Raw genomic sequence first — 13922 nt, forward strand, 5'->3', positions numbered from 1 at the left:
TTGAACCACTTTAAAGGCGATTTTTCTCGGTTTTTAGATTATTTTTGCACCCTCAGATTCCAAGATGACCAAATATTGTCTTATCCTAACCAACCATAACTTACATCAATTGAAAGCTTATTAATTTAACTTTCAGATGTATAAATCTCAAAAAATGACCCTTATGACTGGTTTTGTGGTCCAGGGTCACATATGGTCGTTTGACCAACATGCATACGAAAAAATATACATACATTTTATTAAATTGTTCAAAATATTTTTAGCCAAGATTTTAGTGTTTAATATAAGTAAAAAACTGGCACACAATAAAAACAACAACCATTAACGAGAATATGTGGTTACACATGGCTTTACTGTAATGTTTTAGAATGAATATGCGTCGAGTAATGAAATAAGAACATATGATTCAGGTTTTTTAGAACCGATTCTTTGAAACGAATTGTTCAGAAGAACCGATTCGCGGGAATCACTCAAACAATAGACAATCAACTACAGTTTAAAAATAATTTATTAAATGGACACTTAATTGAATGTACTAAAATAACATCTAAAGACAACAAGAAGGATATAAAAAGCTGCTGGGACTCTATAAAAAGTTCCTGAGCCGAGTGAGTGACAATGGGATGGAGAGAGAGTGCAGCAAACCAATAGGCAGGAAGGGAGGTAGGTGGTTGTAGGCTCTCATTAACAGAGTGGATATAAGTTTACAGGTCTAAAACTAGTGGTCTAGGACTTCCATGCTTTCCAAAAAGGATTTAGACACTGCATATATTTGATTATAAGAATATAAAGCTATTCTGTCAAGGATAGTCAAGAAGATGCCACTTCCAAGTTTCCCAAATTTTCCAGGTCTCCCAGATTTTCCAAGTCCAAGACGACTACTCTTGGATTGCAGTACTCTTTTGGATCATCAGGTCGGAGGTGGTAAGCACATTTTAGGCTATATATTTGTGTTTTTGTTGTTTTTCCATGCTATTGTTTTCATTTATAGCACGAGGCATGATTATAATAGCATGATTCTCTGTTTGTTAGAGAATATAAAAAATGGATAAAAATGCTCATACAACATTTAGCAACTGCAAAAAATGACAAACGGTCTTTGGTAATATGCTGCTATAATTCATCTTTACGTTTTCATGAATAATTCACAGTTTCGTGTCTAAAGCTGAAACATGGCCAGATTAACACTGAGCCATTTCACATGCCATGGATCAGACGTTAGAGCTTCTCCCATCAGGCCACGCTAGAAAACACACAGTATACCCTACTTATGTAAATTTTGAATTTTATTAAGGCCAGACACTGCAGGTGAATAGGGTAAAAGAATTAACTAATAGTTATCACCTTACTTACCCAGTTAATTGATTAGATTAATAATTGCAAAAAAAATAAAAAAAATTGTATTACAAGTTTTCTAAAATGTTAGGTTTAAATATGCAAATGAGGCATTATTTACTGAAATGTGCACTAATTTGCATACATTTCTAGTACAAAAATCTAAACACTGGATGAAGTCAGTTTCAAAATTATTGTTTAATTTTTTTTGACATCAATGTTTTTACAGAGGGGATTTTAGGTATCCCATGTCACTCCATAATTCAGAAAAAACAGACAGAAAACAATGTATTTTTAAAATTTTGGAGGGAATAAAATGTTTTACAAAAACAAGCAAATTATATATGAACAAATCACTCATTAAAAATCTTCAGGATATAGACGGGAATAAAAATTTGAAGTTTGGTGTGTGTAAGTGCTACTGAATTGGAAATTTATGGCTCAGTGTAGGAGAAAAAAACTCATTTTGAGAAAATGGGATTTTAAAATATGTATTGTAATTGAAATCTATTTACACAGGTATAAAGTGTTATAAAAGAAACACTTAACAGTGAAAAAAAAAACACTTTATGAAACACCAAAAAGCACAAAATCTCAAATTTGAGGTGCATGAAAAAACAGCATTTTTGCCTTAAATCTAAAAAGGATTTATTATTTTGTTCCATTTTGTGTAAAATACTAAATAAAATAAAATAAAAAATATTTAGACAGTGAAATTCTTTCTTCTGATGTGCACCATATTCCCTTTCCTCTTTATAATCCGATATAATATTAAAGCCTCTAGACAAAATGAATAAATTATTAGACTCTCCTTATAGCAGTCAAATATCAAGCATGTTTTATTCATTATAAAAACAGTGCATAAAAAGACAACAATCAAATTCTAAAGAGAGAGCAGGCAACTGTAGGCGGGGTTCTAGTTGATTGACACAAGGCTGCACCAATCGATTCCTTCCCTCTCTCATCCTGTGTCTTCACCCTCTCCATCTCTCTAACGCCCTCCTCATCTCCCTCCCCCTCTAGCTCTCTCATTGCTGAATGGTCAGGAGGTGTGTGGATGTGTTCATCTTTGCTGAGGAGGGGCTGCATGTGTGCAGAAGTGTGTGTGAGTGTGTATTCGTGTGCGTGTGCGTGTGTGTGCACCTGTGTGTTAAACCAGCATTGTTCCTGATAGAAGGAAAGCTGTGCCGCGCTGTTTGGAAAACCCAAGGTCATTGGAGCCCGGTCACATGCGCCGTATGAGAGCGTGCATGTGTGATTGACTGTCTGTGAGAGCGTGTGTTTCTCTCTCTCTCTGGCTATGTGACAGAGAAAGAGGCTTCAGGCAAAGAACAGAGAATTTCATCAGGTTTTCCATCAATGTACGGTAAGGGCGATCGTGTGAGTGCATGATTATGTGTATATGTGGTAATTCCCAGCCTGTGTTTAGGAAGGAAAGATTCATGTGCATCACAGGAGATTATGGCAATGACAGCAGAATGATGCTGAAGCAACAGATTGCATGCAGTATTGCAGCTCTGCTCTATTTATTGTGCATATTTCATCTTTCATTTCAGGCTTCACCGGTTTAGCTTCATCCACTGTACTTTGCACCAAAGACTCAAACACACACTACTACGTTCAATGCAACGTTCAGTTATTTACTCTATCTGTACATTTGCATTTACACATATTATATTTTCTATTGTATTCATATTAGTTTATCTGACCAGCATGCATGATTGAGGATGTTTCGAACGAGCTGCAGGCAGTCAGGCTGCGACTTTGATTTCTCACAGCGTGGATGCCTCAGAGATGTGCGACTGGCTTCAGCGCTGCAAAACCCGATCGATTACATTTTTAACAGCCTGAGTATTTCTCTCATGTCAGAAAAACTGCTTTTTTAAAGAATGTATGATTAAGTCAGTTATGTATGCTGGTCTATTATGCTATGCATTTTTGTACTTAAGGAGTTGAAAAGATGATTTAATCAGCAATGACATGTCATGTAAATATTTTTTTCAGTTTATTAAAATAACAAAATTGATTTATTAGACTTTTTATAAATTTTTAGATTTTTTTTTTTTTATTAAACTATATAGTATTAGAATGACACTGAGCGAAAATTGTATATATGATAAATATGACAAAACCTGTCTTAAGTAGTATGGGTATATTTGTAGCAATAGCCAAAAATACATTGTATGGGTCAAAATTATTGTTTTTTCTGTTATGCCAAAAATCATTAGGATGTTAAGTATAGATCTTGTTCCATGAAGATATTTTGTAAATTTTCTACCAAAAAAATTAATCAAAATTTTCAAATTTTAATTTTCAATTAGTAATATGCATTGCTAAGGACTTTATCTGGACAACTTTAAAGGCGATTTTCTCAATATTTAGATTTTTTTAACCCTCTGGTTCCAGATTTTCAAACAGTTGTATCTCAGCCAAATATTTTTTTATATGCTTTTCTGGTCCAGGATCACAAATTAACTCTTTTTTTGTGATTTGTGCTTTAATTCTGAAATTCTGACTTTTTGTTCCGCTTGCGTTATTTCTCACGAGTGCCATACGACCATAAATACATCATAATTTTATAAATAATACTGTTTTTGTGTCACAACAACTACAAACTATTTATCTTAATATGTAATGTTTTAATAGCAGTACTGAAACACATTAACTATACCCTGAAGCTTCTTCAAAATGGCATAACATAGAGTTCTGGTTATGCACATAATAGTTGTAGATTAACTAGGAAGTAAAGCTAACAGTGACAAGGTTAAAGAAGTAAATGAATAGATTACATTGTTCGGCCTAGTATGCAGTTCCCTCTTTGTATTTCTGCTTTTTCCCTGTGACACTGCCATATGAGAGTGAGTGTCTTTGATATTGTGTCCTGTTTTGGGCAATCTGAAGGGATATGGCATCTGTGATGGCTGATGTGCTAAATATAGCTGTCATTTCAAGAAGCTCTAACAATTCAGGGGAACCGTATTTAGAGTGACTGCGTCACGACCAGAGAGACAGTGCCCGGAGTCTGCGTTTTGTGTTTCGGAAAGATTGATTTTCCATACTGTAGCCGCCACAACATGGAGTTTGATTCATTCACATGCATTGTGAGATATGTGTGTTATTATGTAATTGCTTTAGTAGTCCTTAACCAAGCCGTATTAACGCTGGATGTCTTCTAGTATCATCATATCAGCCACAGTAGTACATCTGAGCACGACTAGTTCTTTATTATGACATAATCTACTTTGTCACAATGCCAGCTATAGCTTTTGTTTTGCAGCGTATGCAGACTGCAGATTGCGTGTAGAGTTGTTCTTGGCAAGAAAGTATGTACTTACTTCCCTAGTGTCGATGTTACACTCCTGATTTAAATTATTTAGTTGTTTGTGCTTTTTGAGTGTAACATTTTACTTTTATTTATTAGTGTTGTCATTAGCATTCTGGTACAGCGAGTTAAAATAATAAAGCTAAAAGCAGATATTTTGGCCCCTGGGCTCAGTCAGTGTCAGTAGATTGTGCCAGGTGAATGATAGAGGTGAGTACACAGCCATAAGAGAATTATGAGGGTTATAAAGCAGAGGGGGCTGTCAAGGTTGTATATACCACCCTGTTCGAAAACAGAATGCTGCGTTTTATAAATATAGCTAATAAAGTACTAGTAAGCAATTTCGTAGCTCTTGTATGGAGCTTGGATTTATGAACTTAATATTTACTTTTTGCTGTACTTGTGATTATGTTAAAGGGATGCCCATCTTGTATGGAGTTTGGATTTATGAACTCAATATTTACTTTTTGCTATATATGACTATGTTGAGGGGATGCTCATCAAGACCTTCGGTTTTAGGAGCACAAACGCTTGGGACAGATGATTTTGATTTCTTGCAAATCACTTTTGTCTGTTGAAAACTTACATGTAAATGTTTGTTTTATTATATAAATACAATTAATAAATAAAATACATTTAATACATTCATTTAGATTTTTATTATTTGTTTTGGCTTTATATCAGTGACAAATAAAAGCCAGTTATTTAAATAAATAAAAAGCAAAACATAAATTTCTTGTTTTATTGCACTGATATGCTAACAGTATAAATCAGTTTATCCGATTTCTGTTATTATTAAATAAAATAAAATCTAATTAATAAATTAGAATAAACAAAGCCATTTGTATTATTATTTTTATTACTACAGATTAATTCATGAAAATATTTAAATTAAATTATTTAAATTAAATATATTTCAGTTTAATTTAAATATTTAATATTTAATTTATTATTATTAATTTAATATAATTATAATTTCTTGTTTTAATGCACTGATATTTTACCAGTTATTAAATTTTCATTATTAAAAAAAATATATATATATATATATATATATGTGACCCTGAACCACAAAACCAGTCATAAGGTTAAATTTTACAAAACTGAGATGTATATATTATATGAAAGCTCAGTAAATAAGCTTTCTATTGATGTATGGTTTGTTAGGATAGGACAATATTTGGCCGAGATACATCTATTTGAAAATCTGGAATCTGAGGGTGCAAAAAAATCAAAATCCTGAGAAAATCACCTTTAAAGTTGTCCAAATTAGGTTCTTAACAATGCATATTACTAATCAAAATTTACATTTTGATACATTTACAGTAGGAATTTTACAAAAAAATCTTCATGGAACATGGTCTTTACTTAATTTCCTAATGATTTTTGGCATAAAAGAAAAATCAATAATTTTGACCCATGCAATGTATTTTTGGCTATTGCTACAAACATACCCCAGCGACTTAAGACTGGTTTTGTGGTCCAGGGTCACACACATATATATATATATATATATATATATATATATATATATATATATATATATATATACTGTATATATACTATATATATACTGTATATATACTATATATATATATATATATATATATATATATACTGTATATAATATATATATATATATATATATATAATGAATTAGAATTGATATAATAAACAAAACCATTTGTATTATTTTTAATTTATTATTAAAATAATTTATAAAATTTATGAATTAGTGAATAATTTTAATCAATAGTTTTTGTTTTAGTTCAATGATAATTAAGAGCCAATTATTTACATTTAATTAAAAAATAGTGACAATAATTTTAATAATTTGTTTTAGCTTTAGATCAGTGAAAAATAAAAGGCAATTATTTAAATAAAAAAGTACATTACTTTTAATAATTGTAATCATTTGTTTTGGTTTTATTTCAGTAAAATTATACAACAAATATATAATATTAAAATAAACAAAGCCATTTGTATTATTTATTATTATTTTATTATTACAAATTATTTAAAAAAAATAATAAATTAGTTTGAAAATAAAAAAGCCAATTATTTAAGTTAAATAAAAACAAAACATACATTTCTTGTTTTAATGCATTGATGTTTTACCAGTTTAAATCAGTTTATTCAATTTTCATTATTATTAAGTAATATAAACAATAAAATATAATTAATAAAGTAAAGTAAACAAAGCCATGTGAATTATTATTATTTTTATTGTTACAAATTAATTCATAAAATTAATAAATGAGTTTGAATAATTTGAATGTGTTTTGGGTTTAGTTTAATGAAATATTAAGAGACAATTATTTACATTTAAATAAAATAAGATTACAATAATTTGAATAATTTTTCTTAGTTCAGTGAAAAAATAAAGGGCAGTTTTGTAAATGAAAAAATACATTACTTTTAATCATTGTAATCATGTCTTTTTTTGTCTTTTCTATATACTTGTTTTGCAAGAGATCAGTCAAATCCTACTAAATCTGTTGTTCTGAAACGATTTTTCCAACTTTTCCAAACTAACAACTCAACAGTAAGACCAAATGTCAATTAAAACGCACAGCTCTCTGTAGGTGTTTGTTTGTTTGTGTCATTTTTTAAGTGATTACACATTGCAGTCATTAATGGCCCTCTTTTTTGACTGCAAAAACACTCTAGGAGTGAGAAACGATGAGAGCGTGAGAGGATTCACTGCAGTCTTGAGTGCGTGGGTGGAAATATTCAGTGTCGACTGTCAGGGATTTTTTTTCTTTCACTTCTGCTTCAGTTGCTTTAGACATAGAGGTGTCACGCTGATGTGTCAAAACACTAGCAGGTGGGCCAATGTGTGACTCACACTCCAGCTCTTCTCCCATCCATCCACTCACAGTGTAATTGCCAATCACGATCTTGGTAAACGGCAGCTTGACAGCAGCTAGTCGGACAGTAGGCTTGAGTCAATAAACCTCCGTTGACCTTGTGTTGCATTTGAAAAACAAAGTTGAGTGAATTTTGCGGACTGATGCTCTCAGTTTAATATCTGTGGGGTCTATCTGTACGCAGCATTTTGCTTGTATTGGTCATATCGTGCGTGATGTGATCCTTAATATTTGTTGACTAGAGAAAGAAAAGCCAGTGTCAGTTTTGTGTGGGTGGCTGAACGCTGCTGTCTGATCGCTCCACCTGCTCTGGTTTGTTTACTTTCCTCCATGACGAAGCTCTTTCACTATGGTAATGGTGTAAACAGCCTTGTCCTTCCCAGGGGTCCTGTCAAGGTGCTGCTTCTGACTCATCCACCCAGAAGGGGGTTTGTGTGTGTCTGAAAAATCATGTTTGTGGAGTTTTAATTGGGTGGTTGACAAACAACATGGATATGAACTGTTTTTATTCAGCATCAGTATTTTAGGTTATATGGCTGTAATAAGGAAAGTGTGTCTTTTAGATGTGGTGACTGCTCAGTTTTCACAATTGAATTACCTTTTACTTTCCTGCAGGTTGCAATTCATTTTTAAAATAGCATATACAGTTGAGGTCAAAAGTTTACATTCCCCTTTCAGAATCTGCAAAATGTCAATTATTACTAAAATAAGAGGAATCGTACAAAATGCATGTTATTGTTTATTTAGTACTACCCTGAACAAAATATTTCACATAGTTGTCATGAGTCCCTTGTTTGTCCTGAACAGTTAAACTGCCAGCTGTTCTTTAGAAAAATCCTTCAGGTCCCACAAGTTATTTGGTTTCCAGCATATTTTGTGTATTTCAACCCTTTCAAACAATGACTGTATGATTTTAAGATCCATGTTTTCACACTGAGGACAACTGAGGTTCAAACGCTCACTGATGCTCCGGAAGGGAAAAAACATGCATTAAGAGCCGGGAGTGAAAAATTTTGAATTTGAAGATCAGGGTAAATTTTACTTATTTTAGTTTTTTCTGCCTCTGAGGGGCAGTACTAAATGGAAAAATATGTTTAGGCAAAATAAGAAAAATTTACAAATCTCCATCGTGTTTAAAAGTTTTCACCCCCTGGCTCTTAATGCATGTTTTTTTCTTTCTGGAGCATCAGTGAACGTTTAAATCTTCTGTAATAGTTGCTTATGAATCCCTCAGTTGTCCTCGATGTGAAAAGATAGATCTCAAAGTCATACAGTCATTGTTGGAAAGGGTTTGAATTAGGGCCGGGACTCGATTAAAAAATTTAATCTAATTAATTAGAGGCTTTGTAATTAATTAATCGAAATTAATCGCATTTTAATCGCATGTAAATATTTGACCTGAGAACAGTGAGAATTAAGATTTTTACATGGATTTTCAGTATACCATTGAATAATGTCTTAATACATAAGCTTAAGCAACAAAATATTGTTTATTTTTGTTCAACCAAGTCCAACAGACCAGTGCAATATTGCCATTAAGTGTAGCAAGAGGCACGTTCTTTAACGAGTCTTTCATTCCGAGAACTCTGCTCTTGTGTTTGCTTAATTATGCATTTAAACGTTAATGACCAAACCTATCATTATAAATGTTGCTGCACATGGAATATAACGCGGATAACATTTAAAAAAATAGTTTTTATCAGGTTACACACTGATTATTTATCACTCAAACCCCTTTCTCTGCCTGTCCGTTGGTCGCGTATATCCTCCATGTTTGTAGTTTTTTAACACTTTTTATGCGTGTTTGTAGTTCTAATCGAATCCTCGTTCACGGCGCAGTGTGTTGCGGGCAATATTAGCAGTTAAGAGTGTGCATTAATCGTTAAGTAGTAGACCATCCGGGAATCTTTGGAATACTTTTTAAACATACTACGATTTGGGACATACTCTACTATTTAGGACGGACGCAGCTTCTTTGGTATCAGTTCTTTGGCTTGTCTGAACGCTAGTTTGTGCTCCAGTATAATCGGTCCGCCGAATCTCATCCAGTGAGAAACGTTCCGCGGTGCAAAACTTAGTGCGATTAAAATGCGTTAAATTTTAACGCGTTATTTTTGTGTAATTAATTAATCTAAATTAACGCGTTAAAGTCCCGGCCCTAGTTTGAATATATAAAAAAAAAATGTTGGAAAAAAAAGAAGAATTTGTGGACTATAAACTTTTGAACTGGGTCATTTTTATAAATTCAACTATTATTATTATTTTATAAATAATACTGATTTTGTGTCACGGAATGTAGTTTGAAGAGATTTTAGGTGAGAATGTGCTTGTTTAGACTTATAATGCGCTTTGTTAATAAATGTAACGTTTATTTGAAAATTTTCTTCTTCTTTTTTCTGAGATGTGAGCTCCAGGGCGTCAGCAGCCTCGGTCAGATCTTCTAAAATTGCATATCTGATGTCTCTATAGTGGTTAAACATGAGCTATAATTAATTTTGGGTGCAGTCTTTGGTCTCATTGATCTATTATTTATTCCAGTGCAAATAGTTTTGGCAGAGGACAAAATCTCATCACGATATTTTTTAAATAAATCAGTCAGTTTAATGTTGTATAAATGTGGCATTGCCTTTGCACTTTTGACTGAATTGCTTAGCAGCTTTTATGATGGCTATTGTTGTTTATTAAATATTATTATTTAGTAAACAATCTTTTATATAAATAATAATAGTATTTAGTATTGAGAAACGGTGTGTTCCTGATGGTGATTTGAGATTTTATGCCATTAGACGATGACAAGAGACTGTTTTTATGAGTAAATCAGCATTGAAGAGTCAAGACTTTTATAATGAAAGATACTGAAACAAGGTTGTAAACAAGGAAGTTATTTTTACTTTCAACAACATCTTGTAAGATGCAGCCAACAAATAAACTTGAGCAGCACTGTCATCAGAAACCATTCTTAACAGATGAAAGAATAGTACGACAAAGATATCGCTTTCTTCAGCAGACATTCAAACTAATGTTTTATGGTGATATGAGATTGCTCTGAAGAATTAATGCTGTATTGTCTGTATCATAGCTGTGTAATATGCCTGTATATCGATGTGCTGTGAGTACCTAGTGTCGATTTATAGCAATATCGCACAGCTACTTGTGTGATATTCCTCATCTAAAACTAAAAGTATTAAAATAATTTTTGGTCACTGAAATTAAGCTGAAATAACATTTAAATATAAGATGAAACACTTAAAAATGTTGCCTTGGAAATTAAATGAATCAATTAAGTTGAAGTTGAAGTGCTAATATTAATAAAACTAAAGCTTAATAGAAATCGAATGTTAACATATTTAGTCTTATTTTAAAATTAAAATATTGTTATTCTCTTTAAATAGTTTTCGCCAAATTGATGACAATTACATGATGACAATAGCATTTTTCCCCTGTGATATACAATGTGTCCTTTATACGTTTTTATAAGCCTTTTTATGGGCTTTCAAGTGCCGGTGTGAAACCAAAACAATTCTAACTGCTTTCAACAGATTCTTTTCAAATCCATTTAACCGGCACACCAAGCTGCAGACGTTTCCTAAATACAGATTAATGCCTTTCCCCTGAATCGACTGGCCTCACTTACTAGATTACAGCACACAGGTCTAATTCATTTAATGTGTCGATGCAATAAATAAACCTCACGTTGAGTATAATTACAAAGACTCATGATCAATACTGCCCTACATTCAGGAGATGAGAGAAACAAAGGGGTCTGGAGAGATAACCTTCCATACTGACTTTTATTTGATGTGTATTATTTCTGTCCTTGTGTGCTCTGTTATTGTGTTAGGGTCTTCTTTTATATTACTGCCGCTCTTATTCACTTTCTCCTGTGTGATTCAGGTGTTTGTGGATGCTGTGGGGCCCTGAGACCCCGTTACAAGAGGCTGGTGGATAACATCTTCCCTGAAGACCCTGAGGTAAGGTCAAATGAAATAAAAGCCGCTGAGCCAGAGAAAGGGATGCTTCACTAGGTTTCTAGTGGTTATCGGTCATCAGTGATCAATGCAGTGATGTAGACATAGGCTTTCAGTGGTGACATTCATTTGTTTTAGAGCTACTCTGGCATAGCAGATCTGCTGCACGCTTACATGATTGCATTCTGATGTTTTTACAGACAAGTTGTCTGTTTCAGGGATTTTCATACTTGGATTTAAAACATATGAGAGAAAATAAAAATAATTAAGAAATTAAAAAAAAGTGTGGGTTTTTTTTTTTTGGTTAATTTTCTACAACGTACATATTTTTCATCTTTAGCATGCTCAGTAATCTGAAAAATAAAAGTTTTGAAACAATTTTCACTCAGAAATTGCTAGTAAATTTCACGAAATAGTTACAATGTATATGTTATTATGTGTGACCCTGGACCACAAAACCAGTCATAAGGTTACATTTTACAAAACTGAGATGTATACATCATATGAAAGCTCAATAAATAAGCTTTCTATTGATGTATGGTTTGTTAGAATAGGACAATATTTGGCCGAGATACATCTATTTGAAAATCTGGAATCTGAAGGTGCAAAAAAATCTAAATACTGAGAAAATCACCTTTAAAGTTGTCCAAATTAAGTTCTTAACAATGCATATTACTAATCAAAAATTACATTTTGATATATTTATAGTAGGACTTTTACAAAAAATCTTCATGGACCATGATCTTTACTTAATTTTCTAATGATTTTTGGCAGAAAAGAAAAATCAATAATTTTGACCCATGCAATGTATTTTTGGCTATTGCTACAAATATACCCCAGCGACTTAAGACTGGTTTTGTGGTCCAGGGTCACATATGTTATATTTAAGCAATAAGGTACGAGAGGCCGTGCTGTATCGTGAATAAATCACGGCTGAAGGGCGTTGTTAGGCACGACGTGAAGCGGAGTGCCTGCAACCCCTTCAGCCGTGATTTATTCACGATACAACACGGCCTCAAGTACCTTATTGCTTTTATAAAATGGTTACCACACAATAAAAATATTAAAATCAAGAATATATATTAATTTATATATATTAAGTTGCATGTTTTCATACAGTAAAATCATTAACTGCCTTCCGCTGTAAAAAGTAGTCCCTAACTGCTGCAGCTGTGTTTACGTTGCTAAGGGTGGTTGCTAAGGGGGTTCAATGATACACAAAACCGTTGAGTGAAGCGGTCATAGCAGTGCCGTATCATGAATACGACACAGCTGCTCACCAATCAGAATTGAGGAATGGAACTAACCGTTTTATAAATGTTATTTGACCATTAGGGTAATCATTAAATTAGAAAGTTATTTAAAACTATAATAAAATGTATATTTATATTAAATTTATATTAAAATGTATTAAAATTCTGTAATAAAGAAGAAGATGCCTCAGCTACACAGGTAGAAATTTTCTATTTTATCAGTAGTACTCCAATAAACTTTATTTACCTTAACTACTTATTTACATTTGTAAATATATAAATGCGATGCAAAGCTGAATTATCATCAGCTGTTACTCCAGTCTTAAGTGTCACATGATCCTTCAGAAATCATTGTAATATGCTGATTTATTATCAGAATTATCAATGTTGGAAACGGTTGTGCTGCCAAATATTTTTTGGAACCTGTGATTCTTTTTTTCAGGATTCTCTGATGAATAACAAGCTAAAAATAACAGCATTTATTTAAAATATTAATCTTTTCTAACAATGCAAATCTATGTTATCACTTGTTTTTAATCTAACACATCCCTGGTGATTAAAATTATTAATTTTTTTCAAAAAAAGAAAGAATAAAAATGTACTGACCCCAAACTTTTGAACAGTAGTGTATATTGGTAGAAAACCTTTCTATTTTAAATACATTATGTTTTTTTGTAACCTTTTATTGATCAAAGAATCCTGAAAATTATATAAGTTAAGTAAAATTAATTAATTAACTTTTTTCAACATTGATAATAAATCAGCATATTAGAATGATTTCTGAAGAATTATGTGAGACTGAAGACTGGAGTAATGATTCTGGAAACTTAGCTTTATATCACAGGATTAAATTACATTTAAAAAAATATTCGCATAGAAAACAGTTATTTTAAATTGAAATAATATTTCATAATATTACAGTTTTTTTTCTGTATTATTGATCAAATAAATACAGTCTTGATGAGCATAAGAAACGTCTTTAAAAAACAAAAAAATGTACTGATCCCAAACTTTTGAGTGGCAGTGTATAAATGTGTATATATATATATATAATATATATATATATATATATATATATATATATATATATATATATATATATATATAAAATGTAATATTGGACAGAAAAAAAATGGTGTTATATATGATAATACTATGAAATATATTAAAACAG

At 31.9% G+C, this 13922-nt stretch overlaps 1 protein-coding gene across 1 annotated transcript in view; it reads left to right on the top strand.

The window, feature by feature from the left end:
• Positions 1-818: 818 nt before the first annotated feature.
• efr3ba (EFR3 homolog Ba (S. cerevisiae)) overlaps positions 819-13922 on the top strand; it is a 29905-nt gene continuing 16801 nt past the window's right edge. The window contains exons 1-2 of the mRNA XM_073826609.1: positions 819-924; positions 11422-11527. Of these exons, the coding sequence (XP_073682710.1) occupies positions 819-924; positions 11422-11527 (212 nt within the window). The remainder of the gene's footprint in view (positions 925-11421; positions 11528-13922) is intronic.

The sequence above is a fragment of the Garra rufa genome, chromosome 21, assembly GCF_049309525.1.
Source record: "Garra rufa chromosome 21, GarRuf1.0, whole genome shotgun sequence".
Taxonomy (NCBI): Eukaryota; Metazoa; Chordata; class Actinopteri; order Cypriniformes; family Cyprinidae; genus Garra; species Garra rufa.